A 24,145-nucleotide genomic window follows, 5' to 3' on the forward strand; every position below is an offset into this window, starting at 1 on the left:
TTGTAACATACTCTGTTTCACAGAAACATGGCTCTCTCGGGATATACTGTCTGAGTCCGTACAGCCAGTTGGGTTCTCAGTTCATCGCATGGACAGGAATAAATATCTCTCCGGGAAGAAGAAGGGCGAGGCTGTACGTTTCATGATTTAACTACTCATGGTGTGATTGTGATAACATACAGGAACTCAAGTCCTTTAGTTCACCCGACCTAGAATACCTCACAATCAAATGCCGACCGTACTACTTCATAAGAGAATTCTCTTCAGTTCTCTTTCAAGTATTCGTTCTGGTATTTCACTTATGTGGTACGCCCCCAGCGTATTCATCAGGAGCCTTTATTACACTACACCTGCCATGATTGGTTGAGACGTGTGCGTTGGGGAAGGGTGTCGTCCTACCTTATAATAGGTCCAACGCAGCATCTCTGAGTCATTCTAATCTCTTCTCGCTTTTCATCAGAAAGCTTACCTCGACACGATTGCATTTTATAGAACTAGCTAAACTGTCCACAGGCATGAGCTTACAACTCGCTCGCCGGGCGCTATTCTCTGGACTGTGCGGTGGAAAATTATTAGAGGGAGGAATGAGTACAGCTGTGACACGGCTATCTCGTTCACGACCAAGTTAGCTGTACCCAAACAGTGACTAGTTGTTAGCAAGCTAGCCACCACGCTAGCTAGCTTTTGTGGTTTTACTTCAACAAGAAAAGTTTTTTACTAGCTACACCAAACTGTCTGTTGTTTCGGAAATGATATCCGGCCATCACACCGAGTGCCACAGTCAGAGATAACCTACTAATCGCTAGCTATCGTACTAGCCTACCACGCTAGTTATTTTCTGACAGCTAAAAACATAGCATCCAAGCTATTGCAACATAAGCATCTCCCGCTTGCCATGGACTGCAACATGCCAAGGAAGCCTTAGCCTCCCCTGGCTCCTGTCCACACTGTGCCCTCTTCACTGTGAAGAGCCTCCATCGCAGGCTAGCACGCCTGAGTCAACAGGACCCTAACATGGGGTTCGGTGTCCCAGATGGCTCACCAGAGGCGTTGGATATACAGTTGAAGTCGGAAGTTTACAACCACCTTAGCCAAATACATTTAAACTCAGTTTTTCACAATTCCTGACATTTAATCCGAGTAAGTATTCCCTGTCTTAGGTCAGTTAGGATCACCACTTTATTTTAAGAATGTGAAATGTCAGAATAATAGTAGAGAGAATGATTTATGTCAGCTTTTATTTATTTCATCACATTCCCAGTGCTAGGGACACTGCAAGGAGTTCCAGGTAGTTTATGTGAGTAGAATGGAGATGGGGGTCCCCCACACCCCGTTGACTGTTCTGCCCTCGAGAGTCGCATGCCAACCCGAGAGAGATGCGTCCATCGTGATGATTTTTCTGGATAAAACAGTGCCCATCTGGGCACCCTATGACAGAAACGTCCGGTGTCTCCGGGAGTGCAGTGCTACCATGCAGTATATGGAGATCTGTACACGGTGATGTTTGTGACGTATCGGGCTCAGACCTAGAGAAGAGACACAGCGTTGAAACCCCATCATATTCAAACGTCCTAATGGGATGACTACTAAAGCCGATGCCAACAAACCCAGCAGCCTCAGGCATGTTTTGAAAGAGACCAGGTTCCCTCTGCGAAACAATGCTAGGCAATCTTGGAATGTTCTTATACAGTTGAAGTCTGAAGTTTATAGTCATTAAAACTCGTTTTTCAACCACTCCACAAATTTCTTGTTAACAAACTATAGTTTTGGCAAGTTGGTTAGGACGTCATTTTGCCTTCAATTGTTTACAAACAGATTATTTCACTGTATCATAATTCCAGTGGGTCACAAGTTTACATACACTCAATTTACTGTGCCTTTAAACAGCTTGGAAAATTGCAGAAAATTATGTCATGGTTTTAGAAGCTTCTGATAGGTTAATTGACATCATTTGAGTCAATTGGAGGTGTACCTGTAGATGTATTTCAAGGCCTACCTTCAAACTCAGTGCTTCTTCGCTTGACATCATGGGAAAATCAAAAGAAATCAGCCAAGACCTTGTAGACCTCCACAAGTCTGGTTCATCCTTGGGAGCAATTTACAAATGCCTGAAAGTACCACGTTCATCTGTACAAACAATAGTACGCACAAGTATAAACACAATGGGACCACGCAGCCGTCATACCGCTCAGGAAGGAGACGTGTTCTGTCTCCTAGAGATGAACGTACCTTGGTGCGAAAAGTGCAAATCAATCCCAGAACAACAGTAAAGGACCTTGTGAAGATGCTGGAGGAAACAGGTACAAAAGTATCTATATCCACAGTAAAACGAGTCCTATATCGACATAACCTGAAAGGCCGCTCAGCAAGGAAGAAGCCACTGCTCCAAAACCGCCATAAAAAAGCCAGACTATGGTTTGCAACTGCACATGAGGACGAAGATCGTACTTTTTTGAGAAATGTCCTCTGGTCTGATGAAACAAAAATAGAACTATTTGGCCATAATGACAATCATCATGTTTGGGGGAAAAAGAGGGAAGCTTGCAAGCCGAAGAACACCATCCCAACCGTGAAGCACGGGGGTGGCAGCGTCATGTTGCGGGGGTGCTTTGCTGCAGGAGGGACTGGTGCACTTCACAAAATAGATGGCATCATGAGGTAGAAAATTATGTGGATATATTGAAGCAACATCTCAAGACATCAGTCAGGAAGTTAAAGCTTGGTCTTCTTAATGGGTCTTCCAAATGGACAATGACCCCAAGCAAAATTCCAAAGTTGTGGCAAAATGGCTTAAGGGCAATAAAGTCAAGCTATTGGAGTGGCCATCACAAAGCCCTGACCTCAATCCCATAGAGCATTTGTGGGCAGAACTGAAAAAGCGTGTGCGAGCAAGGAGGCCTACAAACCTGACTCAGTTACACCAGCTCTGTCAGGAGGAATGAGCCAAAATTCAACCAACGTAATGTGGGAAGCTTGTGGAAGGCTACCCAAAACGTTTGACCCAAGTAAAACCATTTAAAGGCAATGCTACCAAATACGAATTGAGTGTCTGTAAACTTCTGACCCACTGGGAATGTGATGAAATAAATAAAAGCTGACATAAATCATTCTCTCTACTATTATTCTGACATTTCACATTCTTAAAATAAAGTGGTGATCCTAACTGACCTAAGACAGGGAATACTTACTCGGATTAAATGTCAGGAATTGTGAAAAACTGAGTTTAAATGTATTTGGCTAAGGTGGTTGTAAACTTCCGACTTCAACTGTATGTATTCACCCTCTTTGCTATGAAGCCCCTAAATAAGATCTGGTGCAACCTTACCTTCAGAAGTCACATAATTAGTTAAATAAAGTCCACCTGTGTGCAATCTAAGTGTCACATGATCTGTCACATGATCTCAGTATATGTACACCTGTTCTGAAAGGCCCCAGGGTCTGCAACACCACTAAGCAAGGGGCACCACCAAGCAAATGGCACCACGAAGACCAAGGAGCTCTCCAAACAGGTCAGGGATAAAGTTGTGGAGAAGTACAGATCAGGGTTGGGTAAAAAAAAAAATGAAACTTTGAAAATCCCACGGAGCACCATTAAATCCATTGTTAAAAAATTGAAAGAATTTGGCACCAGAACAAACCTGCCTGGGAGGGCCGTCCACCAAAACTCACAGCCCAGGCAAGGAGGGCATTAATCAGAGAGGCAACAAAGAGACCAAAGATAACCCTGGAGGAGCTGCAAAGCTCCAAAGCGGAGATTGGAGTATCTGTCCATAGGACCACTTTAAGCCGTACACTCCACAGAGCTGGGCTTTACGGAAGAGTGGCCAGAAAAAAGCCATTGTATGAATAAAATAATAAGCAAACACGTTTGGTGTTCGCCAAAAGGCATGTGGGAGACTCCCCAAACATATGGAAGAAAGTACTCTGGTCAGATGAGACCAAAATTGAGCTTTTTGGCCATCAATGAAAACACTATGTCTGGCGCAAACCCAACACCTCTCATCACTCCGAGAACACCATCCCCACAGTGAAGCATGGTGGTGGCAGCATCATGCTGTGGGGATGTTTTTAATCGGCAGGGACTGGGAAACTGGTCAGAATTGAAGGAATGATGGATGGCACTAAATACAGGGACATTCTTGAGGGAAACCTGTTTCAGTCTTCCAGAGATTTGAGACTGGGAGGGAGGTTCACCTTCCAGCAGGACAATGACCTGAAGCATACTGCTAAAGCAACACTCAAGTGGTTTAAGGGGAAGCATTTAAATGTCTTGGAATGGCCTAGTTAAATCCCAGACCTCAATCCAATTGAGACTCTGTGGTATGACTTAAAGATTGCTGTACACCAGCGTAACCCATCCAACGTGAAGGAGCTGGAGCTGTTTTGCCTTGAAGAATGGGCAAAAATCCCATTGGCTAGATTTGTCAAGCTTATGCAGACATACGCTAAGAGACTTGCAGCTGTAATTGCTACAAAAGGTGGCTCTACAAAGTATTGACTTTGGGGAGGTGAATAGTTATGCACACTCAAGTTATCAGTTTGTTTTCTTATTTCTTGTTTGTTTTACAATGAAACATATTTTGCATCTTCAAAGTGGTATGCATGTTGTGTAAATCAAATGATACAACCCCCCCCCAAAAAAAATACTTCCAGGTTGTAAGGCAACAAAATAGGAAAAATGCCAAGGGGGTGAATACTTCCGCAAGCCACTGTATATCGTCAAATGACGTGTAAGTGTATAGATTATTTTCTCCCATCACTAACACACACACACCTCCCCTCTTATATACCTGATTACTCAGGTGAGTGCGTGTGTGTGTGTGCACACTACAGCTGTTAATGGCTGAAATGTTAATAGTAAATAATCCTCAGTCTGCCAATAATTGGGTCCTGACAGGCCAGTTTATCTGGAAAAACCCCTTGGTAAATGATGATACGGGTAGTTTTCAGTAACAGTAGGTCAGAGAGAGGGAGAGAAGCGAGAGCGGGTAGAAGGAAGTATGGTGATGAGTCTCTGGGCAGTACCGACTGGTACATGGGTTCCTCGGAAACCCCGGAAATATTTGTTATCTGATTGTTATGTAAGGCTGCGACCTCTTTACTCCAAGCCACTAACTTCACTCTGTTTAGCCCTCCATGTTGACAGACATCGGTGGCCCAGCCAAGTGTGCGTGTGTGCGTGTGTCACGCCCTGACCTTAGAGAGCTTTTTATGTCTCTATTTTGGTTTGGTCAGGGTGTGATTTGGGTGGGCATTCTATGTTAATTTTCTATGTTTTGTATTTCTTTGTGTTTGGCCGGGTGTGGTTCTCAATCAGAGGCAGCTGTCTATCGTTGTCTCTGATTGAGAACCATACTTAGGTAGCTTTTTCCCACATGGTTTTTGTGGGTAGTTATTTTCTGTTTAGTGTTTTGCACCTTACAGGACTGTTTCGGTTTCATTTATTCTCTTGTTATTTTGTTATAGTGTTCTGTTCTAATAAAAAAGCATGAACACTAACCACGCTGCGCTTTGGTCCGACTACTCTTCTTCAGACAATGAAAACCGTTACAGCGTGTGTGCTAGCGTGTGTGCTAGAGGTCGACCAATTAATCGGAATGGCCGATTAATTAGGGCCGATTTCAAGTTTTCATAACAATCGGAAATCGGTATTTTTGGACACCGATTTGGCCGATTAAAAACATTTTTTTTTTTTTTACACCTTTATTTAACTAGGCAAGTCAGTTAAGAACACACTCTTATTTTCAATGACGGCCTAGGAACGGTGGGTTAACTGCCTTGTTCAGGGGCAGAATAACAGATTTTTACCATGTCAGCTCGGGGATTCAATCTTGCAACCTTACAGTTAACTAGTCCAACGCTGCATATTTAGTTAATATTGCCTGCTAACATGAATTTATTTTAACTAGGAAAATTGTGTCACTTCTCTTGCAACAGAGTCAGGGTATATGTAGCAGTTTGGGCCGCCTGGCTCGTTGCGAACTGTGTGAAGACTATTTCTTCCTAACAAAGACAGCCAACTTCGCCAAACGGGGGATGATTTAACAAAAGCGCATTTGCGAAAAAAGCACAATCGTTGCATGACTGTACCTAACCATAAACATCAATCCCTTTCTTAAAATCAATAGACAGAAGTATATATTTTTAAACCTGCATATTTAGCTAAAAGAAATCCAGTTTAGCAGGCAATATTAACCAGGTGAAATTGTGTCACTTCTCTTGCGTTCATTGCACGCAGAGTCAGGGTATATGCAACAGTTTGGGCCGCCTGGCTCGTTGCGAACTAATTTGCCAGAATTTTACGTAATTATGACATAACATTGAAGGTTGTGCAATGTAACAGGAATATTTAGACTTATGGATGCTACCCGTTAGATTAAATACGGAATGGTTCCGTATTTCACTGAAAGAATAAACGTTTTGTTTTCGAGATGATAGTTTCCGGATTCGACCATATTAATGACCTAAGGCTCGTATTTCTGTGTTATTATGTTATAATTAAGTCTATGATTTGATAGAGCAGTCTGACTGAGCGATGGTAGGTACCAGCAGGCTCGTAAGCATTCATTCAAACAGCATTTTAGTGCGTTTTGCCAGCAGCTCGTCGCTGTGCTTCAAGCATTGCGCTGTTTATGACTTCAAGCCTATCAACTCCCGAGATTAGGCTGGTGTAACCGATGTGAAGTGGCTAGCTAGTTAGCGAGGTGCGCGCTAATAGCGTTTCAAACGTCACTTGCTCTGAGACTTGGAGTAGTTGTTCCCCTTGCTCTGCATGGGTAACGCTGCTTCGAGGGTGGCTATTGTCGATGTGTTCCTGGTTCGAGCCCAGGTAGGAGCGAGGAGAGGGACGGAAGCTATACTGTTACACTGGCAATACTAAACTGCCTATAAGAACATCAAAGGTATATGAAATACAAATCGTATAGAGAGAAATAGTCCTATAATTCCTATAATAACTACAACCTAAAACTTCTTACCTGGGAATATTGAAGACTCATGTTAAAAGGAACCACCAGCTTTCATATGTTCTCATGTTCTGAGCAAGGAACTTAAACGTTAGCTTTCTTACATGGCACATATTGCACTTTTACTTTCTTCTCCAACACTTTGTTTTTGCATTATTTAAACCAAATTGAACATGTTTCATTATTTATTTGAGGCTAATTTGATTTTATTGATGTATTATATTAAGTTAAAATAAGTRTTCATTCAGTATTGTTGTAATTGTCATTATTACAAATAAACAAAAAAAATTGGCCGATTTAATCGGTATCGTTTTTTTGGGTCGTCCAATAATCGGTATCGGTATCGGCGTTGAAAAATCATAATCGGTCGGCCTCTAGTCTGTGCGTGCGTGTGCGTGTGTGTGTGTTAAGACTGATAAGAAGAGGACCTCTTGAGACGGGCCTACTTTCCCTCACTTCGGCCTTCTCGTTCCATCTTATTATAGGCTACTCTATTATTTTCTATTTTTTAACTTGCATTCTAGCATCCTACTTGCACTCAGTCAGTCACTCACTCACTGGCTACGTTTCTCCACCCTTCTCTCATCTTTTTTATTTCTTTCTCACTTTTCATTTTATTTCTCTCTCTCTTTTCTGCTCACTTTTCTCCCTGAATTATGTGGCCATTAGTGTGATTGTAGATAATCCAGTGAGGAGCGGTGGCAGTGGAAGCCTTATACAGTGTCTAATCCAGGAGATCATGGCGGGGAGCTGACAGACCCATGTCTCTACAGCTTAGAGATGGCCATGCACTAGCCCTACATCACCACACACACACGCAGACTCTGGGAATCAGACAGTCTGCGCTACGATGCAGTTCCCAGCTGAAGATGAGGGGAGGAGGAGAAAGTCATATTCTCTAAACACTCCAGTGAACAAGGCCTCCATTAACCAGAGCACATTCCATAGTGCAATACTGTACTACCATAAAGCCCCCAGCCATAGCCAACTCTGTCCAAAGACTTATCAGACCCATAATATCTACTGTGAATCATGTGGCCCCTTTAAAATAAGCAAGTGAAGAGCGTGCCTTGAAAAGAAAAAAAAGCCATTCTTTCTTTCCAATCCTCACATTCGTTTCCTCTGGTTTTCTGTCCCTCAAGGACGAGCAATCGAGTATCCCTAGTACAATACACGATATCAGCCCTTTCATACCTGGGCTGACTTTGTTGTTCCATGACAAAAGACGATAGTCAAGGAACTGGATTCTCTGGAGGATGACTCGCATCACAATGCTGTTGGTGTTCATCCTTTGCTACAACACAATTAGGCCTACAGCCATCTGCGCTATTGAGCTGCTGAATGGGCTGCTTGCTATGCCTGCTTGAAAGTGGTGTTTCATTGGATGCGTTCCAAGGGGAACTGCTCTCTCCTTTTTATAACAAGGCTCTCACAATAGCAGAGATTGCAGTAATAAAGCCATTAGTGGAGGAAGAAATAGCTGAGATTTAGATTTAGTATTCTGGCCTCAAAGAGCTGATGCTCTGTCGACTTTCACCTTCTAGATGTTTCTCAACCTCAGGTCCTCGGACCAGCACTGGTCCCTGAGAAGATGCTGAGCGGTGTCTCAGATGGTTAGCTGACACCAATTTAGTGCGTTCAAGTGTTAGTTTTGATAGGCCAATAGACCGAAGCAGTCTTTCATGGAGGAAGGACACTAGCGCTCCACTCCCTGCTATTAAACAAGCTTGAGAAACACTGAACAAATGTTTGTTGTTTATCAATACCTTGTCAGACAGCTTTTACACCTTAATGAGATGCTACAGGGATCAGTACTAGGCCTCTGACCTTTTCATAGGTTTTGTCTTAGATAGGTGTATCTTAATGTCCTCATCCACTGAGTGGAGATACATTGTCACTGCACTGATGAGCAACAGCGTACGTGCCAGCTAATTGTCACCGTTTATACCTCAGTTAAAATAATGGGGAGTCGGGGAGGCAAATCCATGAGGTATGCTTTGTTTGTCCAGATAGGACTTGTCTCTGGGCCAATGAGTGCCACTGCCCTACTGTGCTGTGCTTCTGTAGCTGTATAGGAAGTAATGTGATACTGTTGTAGCGCTTGCTTTCATTATCCAGTGATGCTTTGGACCCACATGTAAAATCTAAAGAGATTTTAAAGAGGCCCATTTATCTGTAATGAGTTTCCACACTAATCAATGCTCTGAGGGCATTGTGTTGATGAAAGCTGGCCCTTTGTTCTGGCACTGTCAATGCAACACAGTTGTAGCCTAAATGAGCATGCATTGCAGATCCTGCTTACGTGTCAATATGGACACTGAGAACAAACGATTATGTAACTGCTCACAATGTAATTCATGCCAGCAATTCAAGAGGACTGTGGTAAACAAGCTATCATAACGTATACTGCCTTAGATCCTCTTTGTAACTGGTGGTAAAACCTCTTGGACTGTTATTGAAGTGAGCAGAACCATACAACAAACTGTTAAGATTTTTTTTAAATAAAGTTGACCTATCTACTCTCTCTAACCAACGACCTACCCCCAAACCAACCTGATGTTGTGCCGCTGACCACATCTCCCTCCCTTTTAGAAAACACCCAGAGTCTGACTTCCCTTCCTGTTTGATTACTTAACTTTGACACTTATCTCTCGGGCTTAGGAGGATACCTGTAGTAGCTTTAGCACCAAGAAGCAGCAGTAGTTTACTGGCCTGTCTTGACACCGACTCTCCTCTCCTCCCCCTCTCTTGCTCTGCAGTGCCTGAGGATGTCTAGCAAGCGGAACCTGTTTGTGCGGCTTGTGCCGTGCCGCTGCCTGCGGGGGGAGGAGGAGACGGTGACGTCACTGGACTACTCCCACTGCAGCCTGGAGACAGTGCCTAAGGAGATCTTCAGCTTCGAGAAGACCCTGGAGGAGCTCTATCTGGACGCCAACCAGATTGAGGAGCTGCCCAAAGTAAGAAGCAGAGACAGACACACACACACACACACACACACACACACACACACACACACAAGATGTACAAACAGACCTACACGTTCATAATAAGTTCATAATGAATTACCCACACAAATCCCTGACATTGTTTATGACTGTGTTATAAGGAAAGGTGGTCTTGTTATGTAGCTATATAATGGTTTATAAACATGAACCTGTCAAAATTGCAGTAACCGCTCTCCCTGGCAAACATTGTATCTCAGTAGAGTGACATAACGAAATCAGTCCATAAGGATAAGGCTATAGGTCTTGATCAAGTTGCAGCTTCTGATTTAATTTGGGCCTTATCCTCCTGCTGCTCACAGCAACAACATTGAGTGCATTACCAAGGGATGACTATAGTGTTTACTAGGGATGCACGGTATATCGGTGAACATATTGGAATCGGCCGATATTAGCTAAAAAATGCCAACATCGGTATTGGCCGATGTCTAGTTTAACGCCGATGTTAAAAACCGATGTCAAAGCTACCGTGCATACCTATATAACGCCACATAAAATGTTGCGCTACTCGTGCAACACAGCATTCCTAACCTAGCCCACAATGTCTGCTGTGTGGATCGAGCAGTCAACAAGTCGAGCAATCATTTGAAAGAGTAAGAACATTTCAGCGAGACAACTCAATGGCGAAATCCATTGAAGCCAAGATAATGGAATTCGTTGCCCTTGACAATCAACCTTTCTCTGTCGTGGGTGATGTTGGCTTTCACCGACTGGTTGAGCACCGATACACACTACCAAGTGCACTATTTTTCAGATGTTGCCCTACCGAAGTTACACAGTAATAGTGTCGATGCTAATAGCTTCACGACATACATACTATGGAACGCCGTTTGGGTCTTTGCGTGTCAAAAAAGATACAGTACTGTAGTACTATAGTACTGTCAAAGCTGTACAAAAAAGTCTGCAGACAAGCAAACACCGGCCACGAATGATGTGTATACAGTACCACGTTGGTAATAAAGCATTATTTGTTTGTTCGCCTATTGAAATTGAACTTCAGTTCATGAAAATAAATAGTTACACAGCTACTTAACCCTGTTGCCCAAAGCTAACGTTATAAGTAGCCAGCTACCTTCATTTGGCTAGTGATGCTCGACCGGACCGAGTTATGTGTTGTGAAGCTAGCCACAATAAGGATTAGGCACAATAGTGGAATTTGCGGTTTGCCTTCAAAATAAAAGTATGTCATTGACAGTGATTAATACAAATAGTAGAATTATGCCATACTTTTATTTTGAAGGCTAACCGCAAATTCCACTATTGTGGCTAATCCTTATTGTGGCTAGCTTCACATAGATCGTTAGCTAGCTAACTATAGCTACTGAAACAGATTATGTTGTGTTATTTGACACGTCAAATAGTGTTATTTTACGTTTTTTGACATGCAAAGACCCAGACGGCCTTCCATAGAAATCCTGGTTGAGAATGAAACGACTGAACTAATGAACAACGAAACAGCACAGCAAGTAAGTGAAAGAAATAGGTTTTGATTATGTTTTACTGGTAATGGGGACATACGTAAATGCCAACAAAATAACTTTTTGTTCAGTGTGGTGTGTGTGTAACCTTTATTTAACTAGGCAAGTCAGTTTAGAACAAATTCTTACTTACAATGACGGCGCGGACGACGCGGGGCCAATTGTGCGCCACCCTATGGGACTCCCAATCACAGCCGGATGCGATACAGCCTGGATTCGAACCAGGGACTGTAGTGACGCCTCTTGCACTGAGATGCAGTGCCTTAAGCCGCTACGTCCATGTGTGTGTGTTAGCTATTTAACTGTACTAGAATGCTTAACAGGCCGCAAAAAAAAATGTATATCGGTTGTCGGTATCGTTTTTTTTTTGCAAGGAAAATATTGGATATCGGTATCGGCAAAAAAGGTCATATCGGTGCGTCACTAGTGTTTATGGAAGGTGAGAGTATCTGCCGATTGAACAGAGCCAATCCACAATGCAGCCCTGTGCTTTCCCCGTTCCCTCCACACTTAGTCAGTCTATTATTCTCTGAGTGTTTGTGACTGAGTCAGCATTTGCTGTGAATGAACTGTAGCTTTCTTTACAAACCGGACTCCTGCCTGAGTCATACTGTGAAATCAACTTGTCTTATTCTCTTTCTATCACTCTCTCTCTCTCCCCCTTCTCTCAATTTCTCTCTGTCTCCCTCCCATCATAGCAACTGTTCAACTGCCAGATGCTCCACCGGCTGAGCATGCCAGACAACGACCTCACAGTGCTGCCCGCGGCCATCGCCAACCTCATCAATCTCAAGGAGCTGGACGTCAGCAAGAACAGTAAGCAAAATGACCACAGAATGACTACAATGACCACTCTCTCAATACAAGAGTATGACCAAAATGACCACTCTCTCAATACAAGAGTATGACCAGAATGACCACTCTCTCAATACAGGAGTATGACCAGAATGACCACTCTCTCAATACAAGAGTATGACCAGAATCAAATCAAATCAAGTTTATTTTATATAGCCCTTCGTACATCAGCTAATATCTCGAAGTGCTGTACAGAAACCCAGCCTAAAACCCCAAACAGCAAGCAATGCAGGTGTAGAAGAATGACCACTCTCAATACAAGAGTATGACCAGAATGACCACTGTCTCAATACAAGAGTATGACCAGAATGACCACTCTCTCAATACAAGAGTATGACCAGAATGACCACTCTCTCAATACCACTCTCTCAGTATGACCAGAATGGTTTTGTTGTGCACTTTTAAGAGTTGCAGTCTACCCCTTTTCCCTTTAGAAGATAGTATTTATGCTCAGAATAACTACTGTCTCATCTTCACCATTTACTTTAGGGCTCTCCAAAGTGGAGTTTGACTGAAGAGCCATCTTACTTAAAGAAAAAAATGTTAAAGTTGACAATGCCTTGTCAGGGCAAACATAGAATCAAATCAAATTTTATTGGTCACATACACATGGTTAGCAGATGTTATTGCGAGTGTACGAAATGCTTATGCATCTAGATCCGACAGTGCAGCAGTATCTAACAGGTCATTTCTAACAATTCTACAACAAAACCTAATATCTAACAATTCCACAACAAAACCTAATACACACAGTCTAGTAAAGGAATGGGATGAGAATATATAAGTATAAAATATATGGATGATCAGTGACAGAGCGGCTAAGATGCAATAGAGAGTAAAGAATAGATAGTGAAGGATACAGTATATACATATGAGATGAGTAACGTGAGATATGTAAACATTCTTAAAGTGGCATTATTAAAGTGACTAGTGTTCCATTTATTAAAGTGGCCAATGATATCAAGTCTGTAGGTAGGCAGCCGCCTCTCTGTGCTAGTGGTGGCTGTTTAACAATCTGATGGCCTTGAGATAGAAGCTGTTTTTCAATCTCTCTGTCCCAGCTCTGCTGCACCTGTACTGGCCTCGCCTTCTGGATGGGTAGTGGCTCGGGTGGTTATTGTCCTTGATGATGTTGTAGGTGTCCTGGAGGGCAAGTAGTTTGCCCCTGGTGATGCGTGGTGCAGACTGCACCACTGTCTGGAGAACCTTCCGGTTGTGGGCGGTGCAGTTGCCGTACCAGGCGGTGATACAGTCCAACAGGATGCTCTCAATTGTGCACCTGTAAAAGTTAGTGAGGGTTTTCGGTTACAAGCCAATTTTTTTCAGCCTCCTGAGGTTGAAGAGGCGCTGTTGCTCCTTTTTAAACTTTTGAAATAATTTGTTTGCCCTGACAAGGGCGCCTTCTTCACCACACTGTCTGTGTGCGTGGACCATTTCAGTTTGTCGGTTATATGAACACTGAGGAACTTAACACTCTCCACTGCTGTCCTGTCAATGTGGATAGGGGGGTGCTCCCTTTGCTGTTTCCTGAAGTCCACGATCATCTCTTTTGTTTTGCTGACATTGAGTGAGAGGTTATTTTCCTGACACCACACTCCGAGGGCCCTCACCTCCTCCCTGTAGGCTGTCTCGTTGTTGTTGGTAATCAAGCCTACCACTGTAGTGTCGTCTGCAAACTGTCAGATTGTCAGAGATTAATGGTTCAGTAATAGTTCAAGACTGTTCCACCGTCTCTGGCCTAGTCTCACGTGCCAGACAAAGAGAGTAGACAATTCATGCCAGCATGAAGTGGAAAAGCCCTGCACTTGGATTCTCGAAGTTCGTTTTAAGTCTTTTCAAGTACCTATCTGCAGTGTGATGTTCAGTCTATTCAACTAATTGCACCTTACTCTCCATCTTGTTGTCAAAGGAAATTACTGAAACGTTAAAAAGTAGTTTAGATTAAATTATTTAAAAAGTGTCCCTGCATCGGTTACACAAACTCTCCAATCTCACGTTGAGATGGAGAAAATCTAGTGCCAATACCACACAAAAGTACTGTTTCACCATACCTTGATTTAAACATAATAGTAGATCACACAGCTGACAAACCCCTATGTAATAAAATAAGGAAGTTAAGACAGGACAAGTCAGACTTCAAAATAAATACTGTATGCTAGAATACCTAGTCCTTGCACTAACATACAACAGCTATGGCCAAATCTCAAATGACACCATAGTCCATGTATAGTATAATGTAGGGATGTGCACAGTAATTAAAATTTCCAAACGAACGTTAGCATTCGAATACTTGCGTGAGTTTTCATTTTTGAAAGAAAATACATTTTAAGCCTTTTTTAACCACATTTTAAAACTGAAAATGTTAGTAAATTAAAATATCCATGTGACATTGTTACATAGAAGTATATACTATGAGATTTAAAATTATTATTTTAATAAAACAACAATCTTTTCAATTTAGTTTTTATGATGTGCACGGTGCGGCACATAAAAAAGACAGGTAGCCATCTGGTAGCCTTCACGTGTGTAGCTTGTTGTTTATTTTGGCCAATCAAAGCATCAAATAGGTAGAAGACCAAGGAGCTCTCCAGACAGGTCATGGACAAAGTTGTGGAGAAGTACAGATCAGGGTTGGGTTATAAAAAAATATCAGGAACTTTGAACATCCCATTAAGAATATTAAGAATTAAGAAAGTTCCTCTGTGAAAATGGGAGAACCTACTAGAAGGACAACCATCTCTGCAGCACTCCACCAATCAGGCCTTTATGGTAGAGCGCCCAGACGGAAGCCACTCCTCAGTAACAGGCACATGACAGCCTCTCTGGTCTGATGAAACCAAGGTTGAACTCTTTGGCCTGAATGCCAAGCGTCACGTCTGGAGGAAACCTACTGACTTGAACCCGATCAAACATCTCTGGAGAGACCTGAAAATAGTGTCAAGCTTGTGCCAAGCTGGTAGCATCATACCCAAGAAGACTCGAGGCTGTAATCGCTGCCAAAGGTGCTTCAACAAAGTATTGAGTAAAGGGTCTGAATACTTATGTAAATTTGATGTTTACGTTTTTTTAAATTTATAATACATTTTCAAATATGTCTAAAACCTGTTTTTGCTTTGTCATTATGGGGGGTGGTGTGTAGATTGATCAGGGGAAAAAACTATTTAATCCATTTAAGAATAAGGCTGTAATGTAACGAAATGTTTAAAAGGTGAAATGGTCTGAATACTTTCCGAATGCACTGTATATGTTCACAGAGCTCTCCTGCTGTAGAAAGGCTCTCGGACAAGCTCTCATTATCCCCTTTTCATATTATTTGTCATTTTCTCGTCACATCATCCTTTTGTTTTCTTACTTTTTGCTCCTCTGTCCACCACTTATTGAATCATCCTGCTTTACAAAGATTGGGGACAGTCTTTGAATATATAATAAAACAAGATTTATATGTTAGCCTACTACCTTTTGATAAACATTAGGCCTAATTACGTACCTTCATATATATGGTACTGTAGAAGCCCTAGATCATCCAGTTTAATACGAAAGCTGGGGTTGAATGTGGGATATGGAAAAGATCAAGTAAGTTATACAATTTAGAGTCAATATTGCTCTTTGATCTAGGAGATATGAAGATGTTTCATCTTGCTTTGTGGCATATCCCCCAGGAATGGTAATATATGTTTAAATAATTAAACGGCTTATATGTTGACATGCTGTAATTGTACATCTGGTTTATGTTCTAGGTATCCAGGAGTTTCCAGAAAATATCAAGAACTGCAAAGTCCTGGCTATTGTTGAAGCAAGTGTGAATCCCATCTCCAAGTAAGTTTGGTACAAGGTATTTGAAGTCGCACCTGTATATTTACCTACACATGCATAGGGTACGACTCTGCCTTGGTATGTTAAACACCTACGGCTAGACCATTCACTAAATGGTGATTTATATTGTTCTCACGGATCTATGCGGCAATCTTACGTAAATGTTTTCTCTCTAATCGCTCTTGCCAAATAGGATTTTAATTTGAGCTGTTGATACCACTGACAATGAGTAAAGATCATATTCAAACCAAGATGTATCGAACAAGGATAATGCTTGAGAACTATAAAGAGTTGGCAGACATTCACTTTCTTTTCATTACAAAGATCAGATTAACGGTATTGTTCCCAAAGGGAAAAATGTCTTAGACACGCAGTACATTTTGCTTGGCTCCTGTGCCATATTTAGCCTAGAATTGATACCATAATTCCTCTCTTTTTACGATGCTAAACTTAAAGGCCCAGTGCGGTCAAAAACATGATTTGCCTGTGTTTTATATATATTTCCACACTGAGGTTGGAATAATACTGTGAAATTTTGAAAATTATGATAATGCCCTTTTAGTGTAAGAACTGTTTGAAAAGACAACTTTAAATTTCAGCCTGTTTTGGTGGGATGCCGTTTTGGCCTGCCTGGCGACATTAATTCATTAATAGACCAATAAGAAAGAGAGTTCCAAACCTCTCTGCCAATAACAGCTAACTTTCAGTTTTCTCTCTCCTAAGAAGCTATTTTTGTGTATTTTTGACCATTTTCATTTAAAATAATCACAGTAAGGTACTTAATGTTCCCCATAAATGATTTGATATTGATATAAAAACGGCTGCATTGGGCATTTAACACCCTCAGCGGGCAAGGTAATAAACCGATGCAACTGGTTTTCATGGGAAATGGAAAGAGCCTGTGACGTTACTTCCGCTTTTGGACGTTAACAAGGCGACACCCCATCTTAACTCCTCCACATTTATGGATTGGTTCGAAAGTGCAGAAGAGAACCTTCTCCTGACCAGTTTTATTTTTTATCTTCAGGACCAGAAAGAATCGCCGCTCAGGCATTTATTTTACGCCTGCTACGTTAGTTAGCCCTTTAATAACACCTATTGCTTCAGTATAGATTTTTTTGTCTGTCTCCTTGATGATGTTAGTGATGAGGCTAGTAATCTGACCATGTTGCTCCTGCAGGCTCCCAGAGGGTTTCACCCAGCTCCTCAGCCTGACACAGCTCTACCTGAATGACGCCTTCCTCGAGTTCCTACCAGCCAGCTTTGGCAGGTAAGATGTCAGACAATCAATCAAACACAATTCATATATATGAAATATGAATAGAAATAAATATTCGTATACACATATTTTGCACAACCACCATTACCCAGGCCTAAACCCTCATAGAGCAAACCTCAAAACAAATACTCTGTATTTTTTGGCCTATTTGTACATGCAAGGAAGCAGGCAGGTATTGAAAATGTGGGTATGGGGTATAATGATATCTCCTCGGTCAGTAACAATAGCATGATGAGGTACTGTAGGTAATTTCCTCGAGACAGGAAGTCTTACAGTGATGTTGGAATGTCAGGCATGAATCTCATCTTCCTTATCTCATCTTCAGAGTAGGGGAGCTTAACCTCCACATGGAAATGCTTTAAACTGGGAAAAGCCTGAAGTCAGGAGAGTGTGTGTTCGTGTGTGCGTGACGTTGCAGTGTGACATTATAAGTCAGAGGAACCAGTGTGTGAATGCAGTGTGAAGTGAAAGTTTGAGATAAAATCAACTGCTACAACCATTTTCCCCCCCAATTGCTTCAACTCCCACCAGGGCCAAAAAAACAAAAAACAAAACACTAAATGCAGGTAGATTGGCTGGTAAGAATGTATATCTGATTCAGAAGCCACGTTGGCAGGTGGTCACACTCAGGGCTCTATAGTTACCAGCATTTATTAAAATAGTCAAAAGTCAAGTATAGACACATGTGCGAGTTGTGCTTTATAGCTAAATAAATGCTGCAGTAGCTGTTTTCAAAGTATTTCTGCCGTTTTGTTTCATATCTCGTAATGCACAAAGAAATATGAATCATACCGTCATCCCACCTTGCGCAGCAACACAGCCTGGCTGGGGCACAGTGCGCACTGTGAGTGAATGCTGAAAGATTTGTTTTTCGAAGCAATACGCACAGGCATAAAATTGTCTAACTACCAATGTAAAACTTTATCCTGGTGTTTCTCTATATATTTGGATTGTTTTGTTCACAAGTTAGGTTGTTTTTCAATGCTTGAGTTTGCTTCCACTACTGCTGAAGAGCAAGACCTCATCGGCCTCTACTAGTCAGATTCTCACAACCACACATGAAGACTTGAGTGGCCCAGTTACCACGGTAACCTTAAAGGGGCAGCTGAACATTTTTGTCCCATCTGTGATATTTTGGTTAGACTCAGGTCACAAAATATTAAATTGAGCAATATACCACATTACTTCTTACTAGTATTGCATTCCTTGTTTTGGAAACATTACTAAGCATGCTCATCCATTTTGTTTTGTGTTTTTTGCTGTAATTAATGCAGAAAGAATATTTGGTCTGACTTTAGGCCCTGACTCCCACACACTCCATTACATCTCCCCTGTCTCTATAGACTCACTTTTTGTCATATGATGGTTCTCTCTCGTGGTAATGGTACTTCATTTAAACCATAGTATTTATATACGGTAGAGTGCGTATACATAAATCATCTGGCAAACCATGCTACTGACCCTATGTAGCTTTTTCTTGGGCTCAATTTCCCCACTTTATGGCTGAATCACGGCTGGGTTTCAAACTAGTTGTGTGGAATCTAGAAAAACATATCTGTAGGGCTCTCATCATTGGCCAGACCCCAGTGATCCAGCCCCAGGAAAACCTTTTGTTTTGTGTCAAAACCATCCAGTAAAACGACACTATCCCTGAAAGCTGAGTATCAACATTGAGTGTTATGTCATTGACTTATATTTTCTGTCTGTCTCTGTCTCTCTCTTTCTCTCATTCTCTCTCTCCTCCCCTTCCTCTCCCTCTCTCTCCCTCTCCCTCAGGTTGACTAAACTGCAGATCCTGGAGCTGAGAGAGAACCAGTTAAAGATGTTGCCAAAGTAAGTTGTCCCCGTCTCTGTTTCACGTGTTGTTTTCCCCACATCAAAGCCCTTACAGACCTCACAGGCACTCACAGAGTCCCCAGACAAACGAGGTGGCTCTTTGTGAGCGACCATGTCTCTCTCTCTTCCCTAGGCACTCTTGCTTTCTCGGTTTGTTTCTCTCTCACTGTGTTTCTCTGTGGCATTGAATTCCACCGTGTTATATAAGAGTGCTACCTCTGTTGCGAGCTGTGACAGGTTTTATAATCCAGAGTACTCAGACTGTAGCTCATGTTCCGTTTCGCCTTTTGAAAGCCTCCACTACCTACCTACCTCTGTGTGTATGTGTGTTCACTGCCCAAAGAATCCATTGATTATGATTCTGAGTGCTGCAGGTGGTTTTGGAGTCTCATCTCTTTCTGTCATGCTCTTTCTCGTTGTCTCTCTCTTTCCCCTTCGCTATTCCCCTCTGCTCTCTTTGTCTCATGTCCCCTCTCTCTTTCTTTACACTCTGTCTCTCTTCTCTTGATCTTTCTGTGTCTAATTGACGCCCACCTATCTAGGTCCATTTCTTCTGTTGTCCCCTAGCTGGCTGGTCCTCTATGCTCTGTGTGTCTATGAGACAGCAGCCAGGCATGTTAGGGTCTGTTGCTCTGACAAACAGAAGGCCTAATGGCCAGGATGGATGCCAGAGAGACGCAAGCATCCCAGGGATGTAAATAAACACAAACACACACAAATTGCAAGCGCAAACACACACAACTGCCCGTACGCACCCTCACACACGCACCCCCCCCCCCCCCCCCCCCCCCCCCCCCCCCCCCCCCCCCCCCCCCCCCCCCCCCCCCCCCCCTCATAACAACACTCATCCTACCCCAGACACTTTTTGGCGACAGCACCGTCGCGCGTTCCTCACTAATTTCTCTGCCACTCTGTACAGACCCCAGTACCGAGCACTCTGTACCGACTCCAGTGTCTCTGAAAGCAGCTTTGAAACGGAGCCTGGCACTCCTCCTAGCCTGCCAATCACAGGGCAGGAATGTTCCGACGCTCAGCGTGCTATCACCGTCCAAAAATACTGCCGTGTTTTTATATCCAACCCAACATTTATTACGACGGCAACCCTAGAGGTCGCCGTGAAACCGCCTCGTTGTACAGTTTGGTTGTACAGACGGAAAGGTATACATGGTATGGATTAAAGGGTGATGTTTTGAGGAGCAGCGAAGACAAAACAGCCTCCACAGGGGGAAGAGCATTACTGTTAACCCCCAGTACCGAGCAGTGTTTGGTTTGACTGGGAGTCTTGAGGACTCGGGCTGCGTCCCAAATTGCAACCATTTGTCTATATAGTGAAGTACTTTTGACCGGAACCCTATGGGCCGTGGTCAGAAGTAGTGCACTATAAGGGGAAAAGTGTGCCATTTGGAAATCCGCCTACAGGTTCATCCCCACTGAGAAATGACTTAGCTGATCTGTTCCCAAATATAACCAAGCCCTTTTCTTCTATTTATCTTTTATTTCCCCTAGTAGTAGCTGTCATATTAAATAATTAGCCTAACACACTTCATCTGATATTATAGGTTGTGTTTAGACTTTGTTGTTTGTCTAAGTAACACATATATGTATTATCATGTTTTGTTTTATGTAATGGTAATTCATGTTGTAATCATCATATAGCATCCGGCTCTCCTATATCTGTGGGTCTACACCTGCAAGGCATCAGCCTCAGGCAAATGAGCATTAGCTGTAAAAACACTGCCCTTCAGTGTCATTCAAACTTTTTATTATTTTTTATTTTGACTTTATTTTTTAGACTTAATCTTTGACCATCATTCTATCTCCCGCCCAGCAACTCCACTCCCACTTGTCTCCAATTCCACATCCCAACCCTGAACAAACGTCTTTGCCATGTCGTTAAATTCTTCATGCCCCCCTGGTGTAACATAACCGTCTGAGTATCTGTGTGAAATGTTATGCTGCTTTTTGCTGTGACGAAATCGGCCTTAAATGTGTGAGAGCGAAGCCTGGGCTGGAGACTGCTATAACAGGCCATGGGTGATATACCACATAAAGCAGTCTTTTAAGAAACTAGACTACAGGGACACTGTTTATATATACACACACACACACACACACGAATGAGCACACAAATGCTGCTGTTGTGGTTGACTCCTTGTATTCCCAGCTCCTTTGCTCAACATCAATCTCTTTCTCTCTCTTTTTCCCTTTCCCTCTGCAGAAGCATGCACAAGCTCACCCAGCTGGAGAGATTGGACTTGGGGAGTAACGAGTTCACTGAAGTGGTGAGTGTCTGTCTGTCTTTCTGTCCTCCCAAGGCTGAACCTCAGTACTCTGAAGTCAGTGTCTTCATCTCCATCTCCCCATCTTCGTTCACTGATCTGGAAATAGAAGACAGGTGACAGCAATATGGAGACAGGCCCTACGGGGTAACCCGTCTGCTTCTCTCAGATCTGTGTGGAGGAGGGAAATGAGTCAAGAAGAGGTCACTTCAGACAAATTATTTGCATCCCTTTAAAGTGTCTGTATGGCTAATTGTAGGGCTAATATACACAATTATTCCTATATGGTTGTAAATTAATTGATCTAACATTTCTCTCCCTTACCGTCTCTCTATGCGTGTCTCTCTCTCTCGCTGTCTCTCTTTTGCTGTCTTGCTGTCTCTCTGTCTCGTTCTCTCTCCATCTCGCTGTCTCACTCTGTGTCGCTCTCTGTGTCGCTCTCTGTCTCGCTCTCTGTCTCGCTCTCCCTCTCTCTTTCTCTCTATATTTTTTCCAGCCTGAGGTATTGGAGCAGCTCACTGGAATCAAAGAGTTGTGGATGGATGGAAACAGACTGACATTCCTACCAGGGGTAAAGTGATGAACTGCCATTCAACTCCCCGTAGGCTAAGTCTTCCTGTACAGTGCCTCCGCTTTCATAGTGTCTGTCCTGTCTTCTCCTACCTACAGTATGGTGATGAGTCATTCCCCAGAGCTGTCATTATAAATAAGAATTTGTTCATAATTAACCTGCCTGGTAAAATTAAGGTAAAATAAACTGTTTTGATCAACATTGCTTTGTTCAAGCAAACATAGTAGTATATTATTATAGACGTGAACGATGACGATAATGCAATGGCAATGTTATGGCAACGTTATGAAGTTGTAATAATGCCTCTTGCACTCTGGGTAGTTTCATGTCACGAATGACGAAGCCACAGACCAATTAATCTGTTGGTTCAATGTCATTCAGTGATAATTCAAACGATTGTGTTTTGTTATGGTTTACACACCTTCTGTTGTGTAAGGTCTCTCTCTTTCCCCCTCTGTCCCTCTCTTTCTTTCTCATGGATATGCCGAGCTTGTTTGGTAAATAGGTCATAATTAAAGCATTAGCGCGCCGCTAGCATTTTGACAGCACCACCACCAACCCCGTAATTATAGGCTATTCCTCTGTTAAGATTACTGAATTCTACCTGGCCTCAATGCAGAACTTTTTTTTTTTTTAATTAAATAAACACTGCCTAAGAACGGTGACCTGTATACAGCATTTCACTGCGCTAGTGTTTGTTATAGTGAAGCCAAGTCAGCCAACCCATTCTTTCCCTTTCCTTTTATCTTTTGTTCATTTCAGTGAAAGTGTGTGTGGGGGGGGGGGGGGCTTTCGGGTTCCTATGTTCAGATTGGTCAGGCCAGGGGTATTCCTGTGACTGTTTTAACCCCTCGATATAATTCCAAGTTTAATTAGCCCCGTCAGCCTCAAACCTCCCCGTTTCTCATTTCAGTAAAGATCAATGCCCTATATATAGCTTAGTGCTAATCTCACCCCATTTGTACTTTCAAGGGAACCTTCGAGAGATTTGTCAAAAACAGTAAACAATATCTAGAAAGGACAAAGACACAAAAGACATTACTATCTCTATGGAACGTAATTTAATAAAGGATTCTGTGTGTGTGTGCGCGTGTCTGTGCCCCTGTGTGTTTGTATTCATACCTGTGTGTGATCTCCAGATGCTAGGCGCTCTGAAGCAGCTGTCCTACCTTGACGTCTCCAAGAACAACCTGGAGATGGTGGACGAGCAGATTTGTGGCTGTGAGAGCCTGCAGGACCTACTGCTCTCTAACAATGCACTCACACAGCTGCCCGGATCTATAGGTGAGCAGCTACATACACACGCGCACACACACACACACACAGACTGGCACAAATACAGACACTCACACAGACACACACACACAGAGAGACTGACACAAATATGCATGCACAAACATACACATACTAAGTGCCCATCTCTTTACCCCATAATAAAGTCTGTTTGACGTAGCCCAGTGACCAGACATAGGGCCACTGCATCTGTCGTGCCAGCCATTGTGTGTCTAATGAACAGCTTGGTTGTTATTCTGAAGTGAAGAGAAATATTGTCTGTAATAGAATTTCCTTATGGAATGAATGGCAGAAATATACTGTGTATTTGGAAAGTATGCAGAGCCCATGACTTTTTCAAAATGTTGTTACGCTACAGTTTTATTTTAAAATTGAATAAATACTTTTTTTTCTCATCAATCTACACACAAAATCCTATGATGGTTTTTAGACATTTTTGCAAATTAATTACAAATAAAAACTGAAAATTCACATTTACATAAGTATTCAGACCCTTTACTCAGTACATTGTTGGAAGCGATTACAGCCTCGAGTATTCTTGGGTATGACGCTACAAGCTTGGCACACCTGTATTTGGGGAGTTTCTCCCATTCTTCTCAGCAGATCCACTCAAGCTCTGTCAGGTTGGATGGGGAGCGTCTCTGCACAGCTATTTTCAGGTCTCTCCAGAGATGTGCGATCGGGTTCAAGTCCTGGCTCTGGATTGGCCACTCAAGAACAGTCAATGACTTGTCCCGAAGCCCCTCCTGCATTGTCTTGACTGTGCTAAGGGTC

The 24,145-nt window shown here is 42.6% G+C and overlaps 1 protein-coding gene across 4 annotated transcripts in view; it reads left to right on the forward strand.

Annotated features, from left to right (window-relative positions):
- LOC111961720 (erbin) overlaps positions 1-24,145 on the forward strand; it is a 119,245-nt gene that overhangs the window by 60,069 nt on the left and 35,031 nt on the right. For all 4 annotated transcript variants that reach the window (XM_023984197.2, XM_023984198.2, XM_023984199.2 and 1 more), the window contains exons 3-10: positions 9,725-9,922; positions 12,144-12,261; positions 16,038-16,116; positions 17,294-17,383; positions 19,169-19,225; positions 21,447-21,510; positions 22,004-22,078; positions 23,218-23,362. In XM_023984197.2, coding sequence (XP_023839965.1) covers positions 9,734-9,922; positions 12,144-12,261; positions 16,038-16,116; positions 17,294-17,383; positions 19,169-19,225; positions 21,447-21,510; positions 22,004-22,078; positions 23,218-23,362 — 817 coding nt within the window. In that variant the 5' untranslated portion in view covers positions 9,725-9,733. The remainder of the gene's footprint in view (positions 1-9,724; positions 9,923-12,143; positions 12,262-16,037; positions 16,117-17,293; positions 17,384-19,168; positions 19,226-21,446; positions 21,511-22,003; positions 22,079-23,217; positions 23,363-24,145) is intronic.

This window comes from Salvelinus sp. IW2-2015, linkage group LG4q.1:29, assembly GCF_002910315.2.
Source record: "Salvelinus sp. IW2-2015 linkage group LG4q.1:29, ASM291031v2, whole genome shotgun sequence".
NCBI classification, from domain to species: Eukaryota; Metazoa; Chordata; class Actinopteri; order Salmoniformes; family Salmonidae; genus Salvelinus; species Salvelinus sp. IW2-2015.